This window comes from Homarus americanus, unplaced genomic scaffold (genome assembly GCF_018991925.1).
Source record: "Homarus americanus isolate GMGI-L3 unplaced genomic scaffold, GMGI_Hamer_2.0 scaffold51859, whole genome shotgun sequence".
NCBI lineage: Eukaryota > Metazoa > Arthropoda > Malacostraca > Decapoda > Nephropidae > Homarus > Homarus americanus.
This window is the reverse complement of record NW_024711292.1, coordinates 9,120,230-9,137,428: the sequence shown is the minus strand read 5'-3', so window position 1 is coordinate 9,137,428 and position 17,199 is coordinate 9,120,230. Positions and strand designations below refer to the sequence as shown.

Genomic DNA, 17,199 nt, shown 5'->3' with positions numbered 1-17,199 from the left:
TCACCCCGCCAGCAACCGCCTTAGCGAGGTCGTGGTCGGGGGCGCCGTGGTGGACATAGGGGACCATGTGCATTCCAGCCACAACAGTATGCTTGGAGTGACTGCACTAAGTTTATATCTGAATTACTATGTTTCAACTGCGGATTTAAAATAAAAATAAATGTTTTTTTGATGAAACATTCTGCATGGGGGTCCGGCGGGTCTTACGTTGCCTGGGGCACAAGGGTTAAAGACATATTTAATGGTTTTCTTACACGAGAAGTCACTGTCCTAAAGTTAAAGAGGCAGAAATTATTAGTATTGCGAAATGTTGTACAGTACGCTGTAATAACCTGCCAGAGAATGTTTTTACAACAAGAATTGTGAATTGTTGTAATTACCTGGATTAGCACAAACGCATCATTATTGTAGATCATGAGAAGTTTCCAAATGTTCGTATATTTGCTTAAATAAAGAAGAAAATATGATCTGAAAATCTTGTGGCAGCCCTCGTTGTAGTTGAATTGCAAATTCATTAATATATTGTTTTCATTATTTAAGCAAATATACGAATATTTGGAAACTTTTCATGATCTAAAATAATGATGAATAGTTTATTATTATAAAATGCTACATTTGGTTACTTTAATATTTACCATGACAGTGATACAGCCGAAAATAGATCCACCAATCACAATCACCATTACATACAGCCTTCCTTTACCAAGTATTGCCACGTAAAATTGCGAGTCCGAGACCCAAATTCGGGTCGCTGGATGTTTGACTGACTGTACACTCCCGTCTGGATTATTGTATACTGTGCAGGCATGGAAGCCCTACCTGTAGAAAGATATAACATCCCTAGAAAGGATGCAACACAGAGCGACCAAGATGATTCTGAAACAATAGGTTCTAGCCATAAAGCATATGGGCCTAGACATATATTATATTGGATAAGAGTAGCGAAACCCAATTGTAGTTTCTGCTTTTATTAAAAAAGTATTGTTTATATAATTCCTGAGTGTAGATCAACCGTAACTTCCACTATTGATGAGTGTGAAGGGAGAGGACGGCGGCTATGTTAATAGACCGTTTAATCACGTCCGTTCGATGTAAGATTAAAAGTGTGACTGCTATGAGTAGTGACCCATCGAAGGAGAACGGAATAGGCACGTCGTCCTACCTCGAGGGAAGACGGAGCCATCCACGACGGCTCTCAAATAACGTCTTCCTCTAGTCAAGGGTATCAATCTACTGCCCGCTTTAGGTGGCCAGAGAGCCGGCTACTTAATGCCTTAGCTCAGCATAATATGATGCAGCTTCCCGTGGGCACACCTTATCATGTGCACTGAACATGTCACCTCATAGCTAGTGGAAAGTTACAGGGGATGAATCAGTATATAAATAAAATGTAATTAACCCATTTATATAATTCTTCTGTTTATGAAACAAGGGCCATTACATATATCATCTCAATTATCAAAGCAGACTGAAGGCCTTAGGACTAACAACCCTTAAGTTCAGACAAGGCACAACAGGGCAGATCTCACAGAAACATCCAAAATCTTGAAAAGAATGAAAGACGTGAACAGGCAATATTTTGTAATGTCACCCTATTAACACGAGGGGACATAACTTCAAGTTCGCCATGTTATCATGAAGAACGAACTTAAGGAAATGCTTCTTCACACAAAGGGTGGTAGACCTATGGAACAGTCTACCAACTCAAGCTGAGGAATCGAGAACAGTATTGGGCTTCAAAATATCCCTAGGCAATATTATCAAGAACAATGGAGGGATCCTACATAGGCCACTAGCCTCCTTCCCTCGGCATGGCCACCTCTAGTGGGTGGCTATTAGGTATATACTCTAAGGTAAATAACGATGACACCTAACCCTTCCTTGCTGTGAGAGCCGGTCTCCTACAAACCACCACCTACATGCCATGCTAATTGTCTCTGATCCATAATCATGTTGAAATTACTGTTGTTCCAGCACTAGGTTCCTGGTTTAATTCCTGTATTTGCTGCAGGTTTCTATAATGTTTGATTCATGTAAATCAAATATATTCTCTTACAAGGATCTGCATGCCTTCACCACTAAATAAGGATAGGCCAAGCAATTGATTTACTGTAACACCTTGTGGTAGTCAAAATCATCATCATCACTGTTTTATGGCCATTTTTCGTACCTGAGTGGATTTACCATCACATATTCACTAATTATCTTGATTTAAAATAAGATGGCATTAGGCCTTGCAGTGAAGCTTATATTGGATACAATGCCCCCTGCAGTCTTATTATAAAGATATCTGCTTTATTGTTTAGAGAGTAGAATACTGTATGGATTTTCCAACCAAGTGTGTGTAGTGACCTCACAGGGCACCTTCACAAGGATGGATGGGTGGTGTAAATTTGAGAAGTGCTATCAGACAAACTCTAATGGCTGTTCACTTCAGAATCCCTCACAATATCTTGTTCTGTTAAATTTTCTTGAGGTCTTTGCCATAAACAGCATATTTTTCTGCAAATTCCTACTCATGACATTGGCATATACTCATTAGAGCAGTTGCCATAATGGGAAAACATTAACAAAATATCTTGTGGATTTAATCCACAATTGCCTCTATGAAGCACAGCTTTAGGGCTCATCTCTCTTTTGTCTAAGTTCTTTTGTAATGGATAAAACACATACTGTTCTGCTTATGGAACTGCTTTATTGCAAAATTATTTACTTCTAACAACATTTTTAGTCACCTGACTGCCAAGATACTGTACTAGGAATCATTGGTACCATCCCAAACTTTGCATTTTTTTTATTCTGTTGTAAAAAGATTTTTTAGATGAGGTGGTCAGTACTGTATCAGGCATAATGAAGGTCCTTGTTCCTAACTATACTTGGACAACTGTAAGGCATCCCCCTCTCGAGAGTCCTTGGTGAATCCTCTGGGTAATGTACAAGTACTGTATATATGACTGTCTTGTTTTCCGCAGTGCCAACTATTCCCATGTCGTCTGCCGAAAACCCTGGGTCAGCCACCTCTGTGTCGTCTGCTGGGGACCCAGGGTCAACTACCTCTGTGTCATCTGCTGGGGACCCAGGGTCAACTACCTCTGTGTCGTCTGCTGGGGACCCAGGGTCAACTACCTCTGTGTCATCTGCTGGGGACCCAGGGTCAACTACCTCTGTGTCGTCTGCTGGGGACCCAGGGTCAACCACCTCTGTGTCGCCCAGTGAAAACGCAGTTGCCAACACCATCCCACTGAAGCCACTTCCCTGCCCATTCATTGTTGCTTCTTGCAAAAATCGTCGCAAACCTTTTACCCAACTTGGTAACCGACCTCACTTCTACTAGTGCAGAATGCCACTTATAGTGTTACTTATGATCAGACATTAGAAACTTGAGCTTTACAGTGATAAAGCACTGGTAGTGGTTTTAGTAAAGCTATACTCTTTATTGTTTTGAGTGAAGCTCTTAATGATAAACCACACACACAAAAATAGTGTGAGTGATTTGTTTAATTTTTTACTATTTGATTACAAAATTATTGAATCAATTCACAATATGTACAATTTATCTTACGTAACCGAATTATGAATATTTCACATGCATGCATCAGGCACAGAGGATAACTTTGGTAGCGTGTCAAATCTTCTTTACAAGTTTTCACAAATTCCTTTAAGCAATAAAAAATGCAACCTATTATTGTTTTTAATATACAATTTCATTGTAAAAAATACCCCTGGACATGCCTCTGTTTCAGTCTTCATACCATCAGTTCGATGGTTGAAGGTGTAGACAAACTTTGGAAAGACTATTTTACTCGTGTGATACATAAAGTTATATTATTTTATAGTACTTTCTTCCTTAGTTGTACACACACAAGTTCAGTAATATTTTTTTTCCTCATATTGTCAATTTTAGTGTGAGAGTAGTGACTTTCTTGCCAGTGTGATAACCAAACTAACAGTGTGTGGAGGACAGACAAAATCCTTTTATTTCCTGCTAGACGAAGGTCATGAATAGACTGCAGCGTGTGGATTTATTTTTATCATATCAAAATTATTTCTAAGCTTACACAGTGTTTGGTCAGTCATTTGAAGTACATTACTGGTTTAAAAATTTGTGACACAGACTGAAATTGTATTCACTATAAAGGAGGCTTACCTCCACCTCAACCCCAATCCTGCCTGAAATTAACCTTTTTTTCCTTCCAGTGATTATTAGGTACTTAGCTGAAATTCTTAGCAGGATGGGGTTATGAATCTGTTATATCTAGTTCATGTTGAGGCTCTACCAGTGTTGAGTGTAGTTGCTCTGAAGATTGTTGTGGTAGCATATATCAAAAACATTGAGTTGTCGTCTTCTCCAAAATAGGTCTGCCCTTCACGGTGGTGTAAGTAGCTTTATCTCTTACGGCGAGCAATCTTGCTCTCCCTTCCGACTCAAGCAAACAGCTCTCACTGTCGAAAAGTCCGCCAACTAAAAGTAACATCACATTTGACACATGTTGTCATTCAACTTACAAGTTTATATTTTACATTGACAGACTCAGTGCTATTTTATAACACTAATATTTTTAATGTAATTCTATTACAATATTAATTTACTTATTACAAATTAATACACGAGGATTAGAAGTAATTTACAAGTGCTATTTAACTCGCTTCAATCCGGCGAACAAATCGATTATCCACATTCCGTACATCAGACAGATAATTAATCGATAGCAGTCATAATTTATCTTCATTATTTATACATTTATATAAGTGAATCATGGAGTTATAAAATACAAAGAGAAGCCAATGTCTTACCCCTGACAGCGAGTACAGTCAATAAGGAATTGTTACCAAGTATCAGTCCACACACGCGAACGTTTTCGAGCATTAGAGAGCTCCTGTTGGTATATTGTCAATTAAAATATTGATATGTCACGGATTCTAGTGAAATTACTAAATAATTTCCACAACTGGCCTATTGGAACTTACCTTAGAATAAAAAAACTGTAGATTTAGCTAGCTTTATATTTTGTATTTACAGATGTATGGATGACATGCATGCAGACAAGACTAGAGAACTAGATGCAATTAATCTAGCAAGGATTCTTATGAATGGAAGGAGTGGTGATCTACAGTTTTAGTTGAAGGTGAAAAAATTCTTGTACATGTCAATGTAGGATAAATCAACACAAGTGGTGTTCAAAAGCAAAAAGTAATTATTTTTTCTAAAATTGTTAAAGGTCTTGTTCAACACCACACGGCAAATACTCCACTGTAGTATTAAAAAAAATGGTAGGTTATGTTAGTGGCATTGATCTAATGGCTTGCTTATTACCCACACAACCATCCACAGCTACTAACCTCTCACTACAAGATTTTCACAACTCACTAGCCTAGTAACGCATTGGTCACAGTTTCAAATTTCCATTTAGTAGACAATGCGTGATTGATATTTTGTGTTTGCTATTACCAGGGGAAGGTATAACTATCCTATCTCACATTGGTATAGATGTGTTGTGATTGAAGGGGGGAGGGGGATGATTACTGAAACTTGATGAAATGTGCTTCTAAACATAATCACAGCAAAATTTATCTTTTCATCAATTTAGAAAGTTTAATTCTTTTTGAAAAATTTATTGTTTATTACCTTATAATCTGAAGTCTTCTTCAATGTTCACAAGCGAGGATGTGAACAACCTCCTTGCGTTTTAGAAAAGAAGGTTTGATATAGCGCTGACGCAAATTGAGTTTTCAGAAGATTGTAATTGAAATTTTTTTTCAAAGTTAAATGTTGATAAAAGACCTGGACCTGACAGTGTGCTTCCCAGAGTGTTAAGAGAGATGTCCAACGATCTTGCTGATCCCCTAAGATCCTGTTCTCCAGATGCCTGGATGAGCTAAAGGCACCAAGTGACTGTAAAATGGCATATGTGAGTTCTATATTCAAACAGGGTGATCGCCATTACACGAATAATTATAGGCCATTTAGTTTGACTAGCATTTTGTGCAAAGTACTAGAGAGCATTGTAAGGGATGCTATAATGAACCAGTTATTATGAAAAAAAACCTTGTAAATGAGTGCCAACATGGTTTTAAGCTTAGATGCTCCTGCCTGATGCAATTGCGTAAGGTGCTGAATGTGTGGACTCAGATCATGGAGTGTGGTGGCAGCATCGGTAATATATATTGAGGTTTTACTTAGGCTTTTGATAGCTTACTCCATGAAAGACTGAAATTGAAACTGGAAAGGTATGGAATTTGGAGGAGCGTCCTATCGTGGATCGGAGACTTTCTTCATGACCGCAATTAGTGTGTGGTGATTAATGGCACAAAATCGTCATATGTACCCGTGAAAAGTGGGGTACCACACTACCACAGGGCAGTGTACTGAGACTGTTGTTGTTTGTTTGTTTCATAAATGATGTCAGAAGCTATACACTCTTCCATACAATTGATTGTGGATGATACGAAGTTATTCAGGGAAATTAGGAATCAAATGGATTGTGAAATGCTACAAAAAGATCGATAGCAGTTCAAGGAGTGGTCATAGGTTTGGTTGTCAAGATTCAGCATCGTACCAACAGAAAGGAGGCGAATTACATGTACCAATGAGATGTGGAACATCATTAACTGAGACCAACAGTAAAGAGGACCTGGATGTGTATGTCGACAATGAACTGAATTTTTTGGACCATTGTGAGAAGGTGAATCAAGCAACTAAAGCTACGGTCACACCAGAGTTTTCCGTGTAATAAATCCACGATAGCATTTCATCCACTGACACTAAGTCAATGGTGCGATCCGTACATTGGTCACACTGGCGAAAGGAACCATTGGCACGGGTAGTTTGAGCTCAGTTGGAGAACAGGATAGTTTTATTGTATGTTTCTATGGCAGCATTAACCATTTTAGTGTGATGTGTTAAAGCAGACCAAGACGAAAAAAAAACGATTGTGGGTAGCAATATCCATCACGTCCAAGTAATGTTTGTTGACAAAAGTGACGCAAGTACTCTATAGTCAAATGAAATTCCCATCGTGATGTATTCTCTGTCTTCTTAATTTTTATTTACTATGACATTTTTGCTCGTGTTTTTTTTATATTTTTTTGTACATCTTAAAATTAATAGACTGTCTATAGCAAATTTCAACCCACCATACCGTGGATTTTCAGACGCTCTGACGAGTCCCACTTTCGACAAGCAACTTGAGAAGATCGTTGAAAAATCAAGGTTAGGGTGAATTTATTTTGGGTAGAAACTCTAGTGTGACCGCAGCTTAAACTAGTAGATAGCGAGGCCCTTTTAATGCTCCTCAAAAGCAAGGTGCTTTCCCGTTTAGAGTACAGGTATACCCAGTAAACCGACGTCCCAAAAACGACTGATTCGCATAACTAACAATTACAGAACATATACGTAGGGTAAATACCCTGCAAGTTTCGTTGATACCCCAAAGATCCAATGATCGAAAGAGGAGCAGCAGAGCTGTTTTGAATTTGGCCGGTGGTGGTGTGGTGCGAATTCTTGCCACGAGGGGGCCTGCACGGTGTCTTTGACTCATTCCTGCCTCTCTTCACTTGTTTACACTTACCATGTGTCTCAGACTTCGTGTTTTTTCGTTATAGTTCCTCTTGTGCTACCCCTCTTTATGGTAGCTTGATGGGATGTGATGAGGCATACTAAGGCGTAATAATAGTGGTGATGGACCAGCAAAGATTGGTGAAGGCTTGAACTTGCCACCCAAGACCGCCCTTACCATCCTCAACACAGGTAAATAACAGTCTCAATTTATGCTTTACATTCCTTATTTAATGTTCATTATGCTGCTTTATTTTCTTGGTTGACACTGGAACACCGTCAATACTTACTAAAGTGGCAGCACGCGACGATTATGCAGAAAGGGTTAGATAAAGGGATAAGAAAGGCCATAGAAACAGCGTATATTTGTAGAAATCAATAACAAACCATAAGATTTTTTTTTTAGCTTAACCATAGGAAGGGTTTTATGTGCTAGTCGAAGCAAGATCCGGACCTAGCATTGACGTCACGCAGTAAGGTAGTCAGGTGAGGTGAGGTGAGGTGCCCCGGGGTACACAAGTCTCTGACTTCCTCCACTTAACATAAGAACATAAGAATGGAGGAAACTGCAGCGGGCCTATTGGCCCATACTGGGCAGACCCATTTACACCCAACCCCTAACGCTCATATATCCATGCAAACTATGTTTGAAGCTATCCAGCGTATTCGAGTTAATGATGACATTTGGTAACTTGTTCCACTCGTCCACTACTCTATTTCCAAACCAATGTTTACCTATTTCGCGCCTAAATCTAAGTTTGTCTAATTTAAAACCATTGTTACGCGTTCGCTCGTGGTTGGATAGTTTGAGTACCTTTGTAATGTCCCCTTTGTTCAGCCCTGCCTTCCATTTATATACCTCTATCATATCGCCTCTCACTCTACGTCTCTCGAAGGAGTGCAAATTAAGATGCTTTAACCTGTCTCTGTACTCAAGGTTCCTAATGCCCGGGATTAGCCTTGTAATTTTCCTCTGAATTCTTTCCAAGGATTCTATATCCATTCTGTAATACGGTGACTAGAATTGAACTATGTAATCCAAGTGAGGTCTCACAAGTGCAAGATATAGTTTTAGGATGACCTCGCTAGTCTTGTAACTAACATTCCTTTGTATGAGCCCGAGTATTTTATTAGCCTTGTTTCGAGCAAATACACAATGTTTACTTGGCCTAAGATTCCTACATATCATTACTCCTAAATCTTTCTCACAGTCGGATTTCTCAATAACATCGTTGTTCATCTGGTATCTGGTTTCCCTGTTTGCATCTCCTATACTGAGTACTTTACATTTGTCCACATTGAATTTCATCTGCCATTTTTCAGACCATTCGAAAAATTTGTTTAGATCTTCCTGTAGTTTTGCGGAGTCCTCGTTATATTTAATTACACGTCCTATTTTAGTGTCATCAGCAAATTTACTTATGTTGCTGTCTATGTCGTTCATGTTTATAATAAGTAATAATGGTCCAAGTACTGAGCCTTGGGGAACTCCACTAGTGACGTTGCTCCAATCGGATTTAGTGCCGTTAAGGCTCACTCGCTGTTTTCTGTCTTGTAACCACGCCCTAATCCGTTTTAGAATATCTCTTTTAATGCCATGAGCCTCCACCCTTCTTATTAGTCTTTTGTGGGGGACTCTGTCGAAAGCTTTGCTAAAGTCGAAATATACCACATCATAATTGTGCCCCTCGTACACTGATTCGAAAACAGATGAAAAGAATGTTAATAAATTAGTTTGACACGAACGCGCGCTTGTGAAGCCATGTTGGGAATCATTGATCAACTTGTGCTTCTCCAGGTGATTTCGAATAAATATGCTTACTCGCGTTTTTAATTTAGACTTTGAATAGCGGTAAAAGGCCTTTGAGTTTGACTTGACATCGCTTGCAATCTGCCCCTGAAACTCTTTTTCAGCCCTTCTACACTGGATCTGGCATACACCCTCCTGTTATGCTCATCATTTGTCCTATCCTATGTCTCGACATCCTGAGTTTTCTTCTTAACTTTGTCAACTTCCGCATTGTTCATTTGTAACAGCCTCCTTGTGTTCCTGGAGGCATTGGGTTTGGTCTTGGGTATATATTTATTGGTCAAATGGTAAACTTTACAGGCTATGATATTCAGCGTAGTGTTTGCGTTCTTATATATTAGTGAGTCAGGCCAGTGAATACCCCTCATCTCCTCCCTCATCCTGTCGTAATTTCCATTGTATTTTTTTTGAGTTGACCTGGTTTTGTCATGAACCAAGAAACAGTTAAATCTGAAGGACAATGTTACGTGGTGACTGGTGCTAAAGGCGGCTAGGTGTTCCAACTTGTCCACCGTACTCTCCTCGTTAGTTATGTGAGGTCCAGCGGTTTGGGTACTTGCTCCCCCCTGTAGTGAGTCTGATCTTTAACATTGGAATAGAAAGTTGTCTCTCAGAGTTGCTACAAAAAAAGTAGCGGGATTATTAAGGTCGTTCGGCGTTGATTCATTTCTCCAGTCGAGGAAGCCATAGTTAAAGTCCCCCATGACAAGGAGGTGACTAGGGTTGAGCACCGTTGCGTGGCAATTAAGGCTCTAAAGTTTTTTTGGTTTAATAAGCTACAGTTTGGGTACTGTAGATTCATCTGACAATGAATAAGTCTCTCCCCTTTGCTTTACCTTTACACCACTTTGTTTAAAAAAAAAAATCCTCTCCCTGCATCCTCGCCTGGCTAAGATCTTGCCTAGCATAGATAACCACACCCCTCTTGCAAGTTTCTTGAGAAATGTTCGTAAATGAGTCTTTCCACCTATATTGAACTCAAATTCCTCTGGCTCAATTCTCCTGTTTCTGTACAACAGTTTTACAACACCTACTATATCAGGTTAATGTTCAGTACCTTGCATAGCGTTTCAAACTGTGCTCTCTTATCAAGGAACGTGTCAGCATTAGTGTACATTACTTTCAAACCGAAATTTGTCCACCGTAATGGCCCTGGTCTTGGTATTGACTCCTCCATCGCCCCATTCTCTGCAGTTGCCTCGTTTACTGAATTCCTTGTATTTTGTGGGGGTGTGGTCAGAGATGTCATTGTTTACTCGGCGCTCAGCTACTCCTGGGTGGGAAGTGGAGCTGTTAACGGTTAACAAATTTATTGGTAAAGCTTGGAGTACAGTTTGTCTATTCTGAGTGATTCAGTCAGGTCTTGACACTGAGGGTGCTATCACTTCTCACTGCCACGCAGGGCAGAGGTTCATACACAAAGATTTAGAACCTATTCATTAATAGTATAGGTCATATTCATGAGGGTGATATCACTGTTCACTGCCAAAGCAGGACAGTGGTTCACTTACAGTATAAGTCATATTCTATTTGAGGACTAATCAGTGTGGGCTAGTAAATTTTGGATAGACAGCAAGAATGTCCTCAAGCACTTCTGATTCAATGTGGTAATTACATAGTTCATGATACAATAAGCCAGGTAGCCTGAAGTCTTTAACAGTGTCACATTTAGTAATATAATGTTAAAGTGTATGCTTTAATGGTTTATCACAAAGTTTTATGCTGAGTGTTCCGGTATGGGTACAGCGCCACTAACCTGCCCAATGTGTCTGTATCCTAGCCTAATTCTGGCCACGACTACATCACATTGTCTGGTTCTGTCCTTGTGCTGGCCATACCGGTACCTCTTGTCACAAAATTTGTCATATTTACTAATGCTACAACTACCAGGTCTCTCTGGATTTCTCACTTCTTCTAGATCAGAGTTCATGATTTTGACTTTTATGTTTTTAAGTACAGCATTGGACAAGCCAAGGTCCAGGTCCACACTTTCTTACATGCCTCATTGGCCAGTCTATCAGCACAGTCATGATTCTTAATTCCAACAAGGGACGGAATCCACACAAATTTAATACGAAAGTTGCTCTCCTTAGCAGTTATCATATTTCTTTTAACATCACTGATAACTTTAGACATAGAGCCTGACAGTCTGTTCATTGATTTCTTTAACGTAGTCTGTGACTAAGTAGATCCCCATTACTTCAGCTTGTGTTATGCTGGCTCAATTGTTCAGTCTTTGCATGTTTAACACTGTCATCTCATTTTCTTTATATATATCCCGTCTATTCCCTAAGATATGCTAAGGACTGTCAATTAATTGAGATTGTCCAAAAGAAGGTCGCCAAACTGATGCCTGCACTCCAGCATGCACCTCAGGTACCCAGAGACATTGCCAAGCCTGCAGTTTAGTTTAGTTTAGTTTAGTTTAATTTAGTTTATCCTCTTCGCCATTGATCGACCCGTTATTCGCTTGGATGGTGTCACGCCATTGTTACACACTGCTGGCATGTACTGGCTCCAGAATGTATCTGAACCTGCTCAAGTGTTGATGAAGTCTGGTCTTAAATGAGTTCACACTTGGTGCCGTCACAAAACTCTTTGGCAGAGTGTTCCAAGAGTTCACAAACCCTCACTCACAAGAATTTTTCCCTGACAATTTTCTGAACTTGTTGCGGGCACAATTATATAATTTGCTAGCTATAAATATTTATGTTACGAACACAATTAACTAGTTAGACATTATAACTATGCTGCAGACATACAGTATATAACATAGTAAGTCAAAGACACAATCATGATGCAAACATTCTGATAAGAGCCAGAAGTGACAGACCTACTCAAGGAACCCATAGACGTGAGTAATAACAGCCAACAACGGCAACACTCCATTTTAAAATTAATTTGACAATGCCAAATGATCCGTTATGTGTCTCTCGGAGTTAATAATCTCGCAAAGGAACCGCTTGATGACTGTGTATAGTATATCCAAAAAACTTTGGCTAACCTTGATTAAATCAACTTGCTTTTTGCTTCTGTTTTTTCAACTTCACTATTTATGTACAACTTAACCACTGTGATCTTGCATGTTGATTTTATTGATTAAATGCCTATCAATCGAAAACCTTAAATACCATAGTTAAATGATAAAATAAAATAGTTATACAAATATTTAAACATTTTCTTTCATGAAGCCATTGAAGACCATAATTGGGTTAACTTAAGTAAGGTTTACGCGTGGTATTAAATCATTCAGCAGACCTCTGTAATATTTTTGTTTAATGGTGCGAGGCCGCAGATACACGTGACTAGCTGGTGGAATACAAACTCTTTAATACAATCCAGCGATTCGTTTAACGTAAGTGAGCTGCGTTTTCTTGATTTTGATTAAGGAATGCGCGAAGCTTTAAAGCAACCGACCATAAGAACTAAGACCAGAAGTTGTAAGAGGTTGACATTTCCAATCCTAGCCTCTATACTGTGAAACTATTACCCTAAAAATTCTAGACATAACGAAGAAATATTACCACACAGCTTCCAAAACTATTACACACCTACCAAATACTAACAGACCTGCCAAACACTAGCAGACCTACCAAACACTAGCAGACCTACCAAACACTAGCAGCCCTACCAAACACTAGGAGTCCTACCAAACACTATCAGACCTACCAAACACTAGCAGCCCTACCAAACACTAACAGACTAACCAAACACTGCCATATACCTACCAAACACTAGCAGACCTACCAAACACTAGCAGCCCTACCAAACACTAGCAGACCTACCAAACACTAACACACTAGCCAAACACTGCCATATACCTACCAAACAATAGCAGACCTACCAAACACTAGCAGACCTACCAAACACTAGCAGACTAACCAAACACTAACACACTAGCCAAACACTGCCATATACCTACCAAACAATAGCAGACCTACCAAACACTAGCAGACTTACCAAACACTAGCAGACTAACCAAACACTAACACACTAGCCAAACACTGCCATATACCTACCAAACATTACCATACACCTAGTGTAAAGAGGGGGGGGGGGCAGGGGGGGAGGTAGGTGTTTTATTTATTTTTATTTATTTATCTGTTTAACAATGTGTGTAAGAGGAGACATTTTTTTGTTTTATATAATTTTCTATAGCTTTCTCTTTTCTTTTTTGTTATATTATATATTACCTCTTCTGTATCACTTTCTTTAATTTCTTTGATTATATTTCTTTGTTATTTCTGTCTGAAATAACCTTTAAATTTCTTATTTATATTATATTATTTAATATATATTTTTTTCTAAGTCTTTAATTTCAGTATTTTTATTTCTATATTTGCTTTTCTTACTCAGTGTTTATTTCTTTCAATGTCATTTATATATTTATATATTTAAATATTCTTTATCTTTCTTTTCTATGTATTCTATATTTGTTTCAATGCCATTATTGTTTCTTATCTTTTCTTTTACTTCTGTCAATATTTATCAGTGCTTAGTTATATTCTTTTCAATGGATTAACCTGGGAAATCCATATAATTCTTTAACAACACCTATAAGTATAATTATTATACCTTTACAAGGGTAGGCTGCCACCACCCAGGCTTTTATTAGAATATAACTATCATTAAAAATGTTAGGTAGTGTGGTAGATACGAGCTTAAGTATATGAGCTACAGTATTTATATTCTGAGAAGCAATTGTTAGAAGGGAAAGAGCGGTGATACTCACAATTTACATGTCAATATTTATTAAAATCAAAAGTGAATAAGATGACAAGAATGGACCACCAGGTCTTACTTTATAAGTAACAAAATAGGTCTTCGATTATTTGTTACAACATTACACAACTGTTATATTATTTCTTTGACATTAAAGATGGTCATTTTATACACTTGCTAAAAGCACAGATATTTATATTTTCCCTATAACATCACGTTAGTACTGAATGAACAACATGGAAACAGGCACCAGCATCTCAACTTGGGAGTACATATTGATTGTTTACTCATAACACATATCACAAATTTAATACTGGCAATAGCAATATTTATGGTTTCCATACTCAACCTGGGACAATTATATTTCTACTAAGTCTCCCCAATCATATACAAGAACACTACTTTGCACATACAACTGAAATAAGTACACCAGGGTCATGCACTGGTATTTACTACAACAATTAAAGTGCGCTTTTAGCGTCGGTTGGAGTCCAACGCATGGCTAGAGAGCTCATTTCACGGGTGTATAGCTCCCAGGGTAAGTTACTCCTTCGTTTTCATCTCACTGAATTAAAGACATCCTGTCTTAGAGATTTGGCTGTTAGGCAGCTACCGATCCACGGTAGCTGCTGGTATTCAGCTACAACACACTGTGCCTGAGATACGATGAGTGAAGCGTCACAAAAGTTGTTTTAAAAGTCTAAACCCAATTACACACAATCGTACTTCTGGCAATGACACAGACGATATTTATGTTATGTTAATTCTTATTTGGTACATGAGAATTTCACTATGTTAAAACATGAACACTGATATTCGCAAAATTCAACTGATTTAAAATTACTTAACATGGCGGGCGTGAGGCACTTGTTACATACTTGAGATACGATGAGGGAAGCGTCACAAAAGTGCCACTCTCCCTTGTGCAAGCGTTTATATACGAGGCTAACTGGCAACTCAGGCATGCCGAACGGGCAATTCACGCATTTACATACACTTGAACACTTCATTTAAATCAGTTGCTGTACAGTATATTTGGCAATGAAACTCAGTTTCATAGGTCATGTCAATTTCTTGCATCTATTGTTTACAACCTAATCAGAGTTTGAGCTTGTCAGGCACTAATGAAATGGACATCAAATGCACAGGCTGACAACGTCTTTCTTATAACCTCATCAAAATTTAGACAAGGGCCTGTGGGGTATGGGTTATTTTGGTTCACACTCAGGATGGGATGGAGAAAGGAATGTAGTGATGGGTTGTCAGACCACAGCTTACATCGCAAGGAAAGCCAGACTTGACCCGACATTAGGGAGGTCAAAAGTATAGGGTAACTCTGCGGTTGACCAAGGTTTTTATATCAGCCAGGCTCCCCTCCCATGTGACATGTCACCACAACAAACATGTAAGAAGGCACCAGCCGACTCTCTCCCAATATACAATAACCTACATCGCAGAGAGAGTCCAGACCTGACCTTACATTAGCCAGGTCAAATGTAACCCTCGGAGCCCAACTCAAGGGGCCACAAATCAACCAGGGCCTCTCATGTCACACGGCCCCACCTGATGACTTCTCCAGAAAGTACAACTTATAGTCTCTGAAAACGTCCAGACCTGACCCTACATTAGCGAGGGCAAATGTAAGGAGACCCTTCGCCGCCGCCCCCCCGATCAGCTCAACCTGACGGCTCGCCTCCCAATATATAGGACGTGCTAGTCCTCCCTCGTGACATTCACAGGCAGAGACAGAGAGAGAGTGTGTCTTGTAACAAGGTGGCCAGCTACCACGTCCCCGGTCCTGCTCGAGAGAAGTCAGGGGCCGGAGGCAAACCGCCTCCGGTCGCCTCCAGTCGCCTCCGGTCAGGACCGAGACTTCCCTCCGGCGCCCAGCTAAGCAGTCTCCCATAGAGACAACCCAGGACTACCTGCTAGGCCTCCCCTAGGTCACGTGAGTGTTTGTCAGAGCTTTCCATGGGATTAGTTACTTATGTGGGAAGTGTATTCATTTCAGGTTCGTGTCCGAGAATCAGTGTCTAGTAACGTAATATGATGTCCTAGTAACGTAAATATAATGTCCTAGTAACTTCAATAGAAGGTGTTATTAATGTGTCCATGTCATGTTCGTAATTAATGAAGAGTTGTAACGAAGCAGTGTTTGAGAAGTCGCCTTTAAGAACGTAATAGATGTGTATTGACGTAGAAGATACGATAAGTGTAAATAACTATCACGGCCACGCTACCAAAATCTTCCTCTCTTACTCTCTTACTAAATATTCTACCTATATGTAATCTTCTTCAGGTGAGATTTGTCTCATTACAGGAAACTCACAATGTGCTCTCTGTATACATGTTGTATTGGATGTATAATGCAGCTTGGTGCTGGGAAGTGGCAGCATGGTTACAAGCATGATGTAGAGAGAGCTGGTTGGTGAGGATGCTCAGAGGAGGACCAGCTTGTGGGCCGCCATGCTCGCCGGCGGGAGCGAGGGCCGCCAGGCAGCGGCGGAGGAGGTGGTGTAGCTTGCTGCGGCTGTAGCTAGAAGAAGAGAGAGGTCACCACGAGGTCAGGTCTTAAATAGCGGGGGTAGGCGTGGCTTAGTAGTTGACCTCCGTGATGTATGGCGGCGCTGGTTGACCCAGACCACGAGGCATACACTGGGGAATTCGCGGGGTCGGCTACTCAGCGACAAACAGCGTTTGTAGGGGAGAAATCCACTACAATACTCCCCCCTTCCCTCCAGGCGGTGTAGGAGACTTGTTGTCTGCAGGGTTGCATGGCACATGTTAGCTCCCGAGAGGTAATTATCAGATATGGCCAGTGCTATGTGTAGTCTTGGGTATGTGAGTTTGTTGACCAAACTGGAGTGGTCCATGGAACAATTGGCGAGGGCCAAGGAAGAAATTGAGAGGACCACGTTGGAGAACCTGAAATTAAAGGAAGAGCTGGCGAAATCAAAAGGAGAGCCAGTGTCTGACGAAAACTCAAGCGAGTGGAAGGTGGTGAGTAGTGGGAAGACGAAGCTGGTGGTGAAGAAGTACACCAAGGATACGACAACAACGACAACAACAGCTAAGTGTACCAACCCGTTCAGTCCCTTGATAGACGAATTGG

General features: G+C 39.9%; 1 protein-coding gene across 3 annotated transcripts in view; it reads left to right on the top strand.

Annotated features, from left to right (window-relative positions):
* Positions 1 to 3,683, top strand: part of LOC121877254 — a 137,526-nt gene extending 133,843 nt beyond the window's left edge. For all 3 annotated transcript variants that reach the window (XM_042383023.1, XM_042382944.1, XM_042383107.1), the window contains exon 32: positions 2,973 to 3,683. In XM_042383023.1, the coding sequence (XP_042238957.1) occupies positions 2,973 to 3,334 (362 nt within the window). In that variant the 3' untranslated portion in view covers positions 3,335 to 3,683. The remainder of the gene's footprint in view (positions 1 to 2,972) is intronic.
* The last annotated feature ends 13,516 nt before the right edge of the window (positions 3,684 to 17,199 follow it).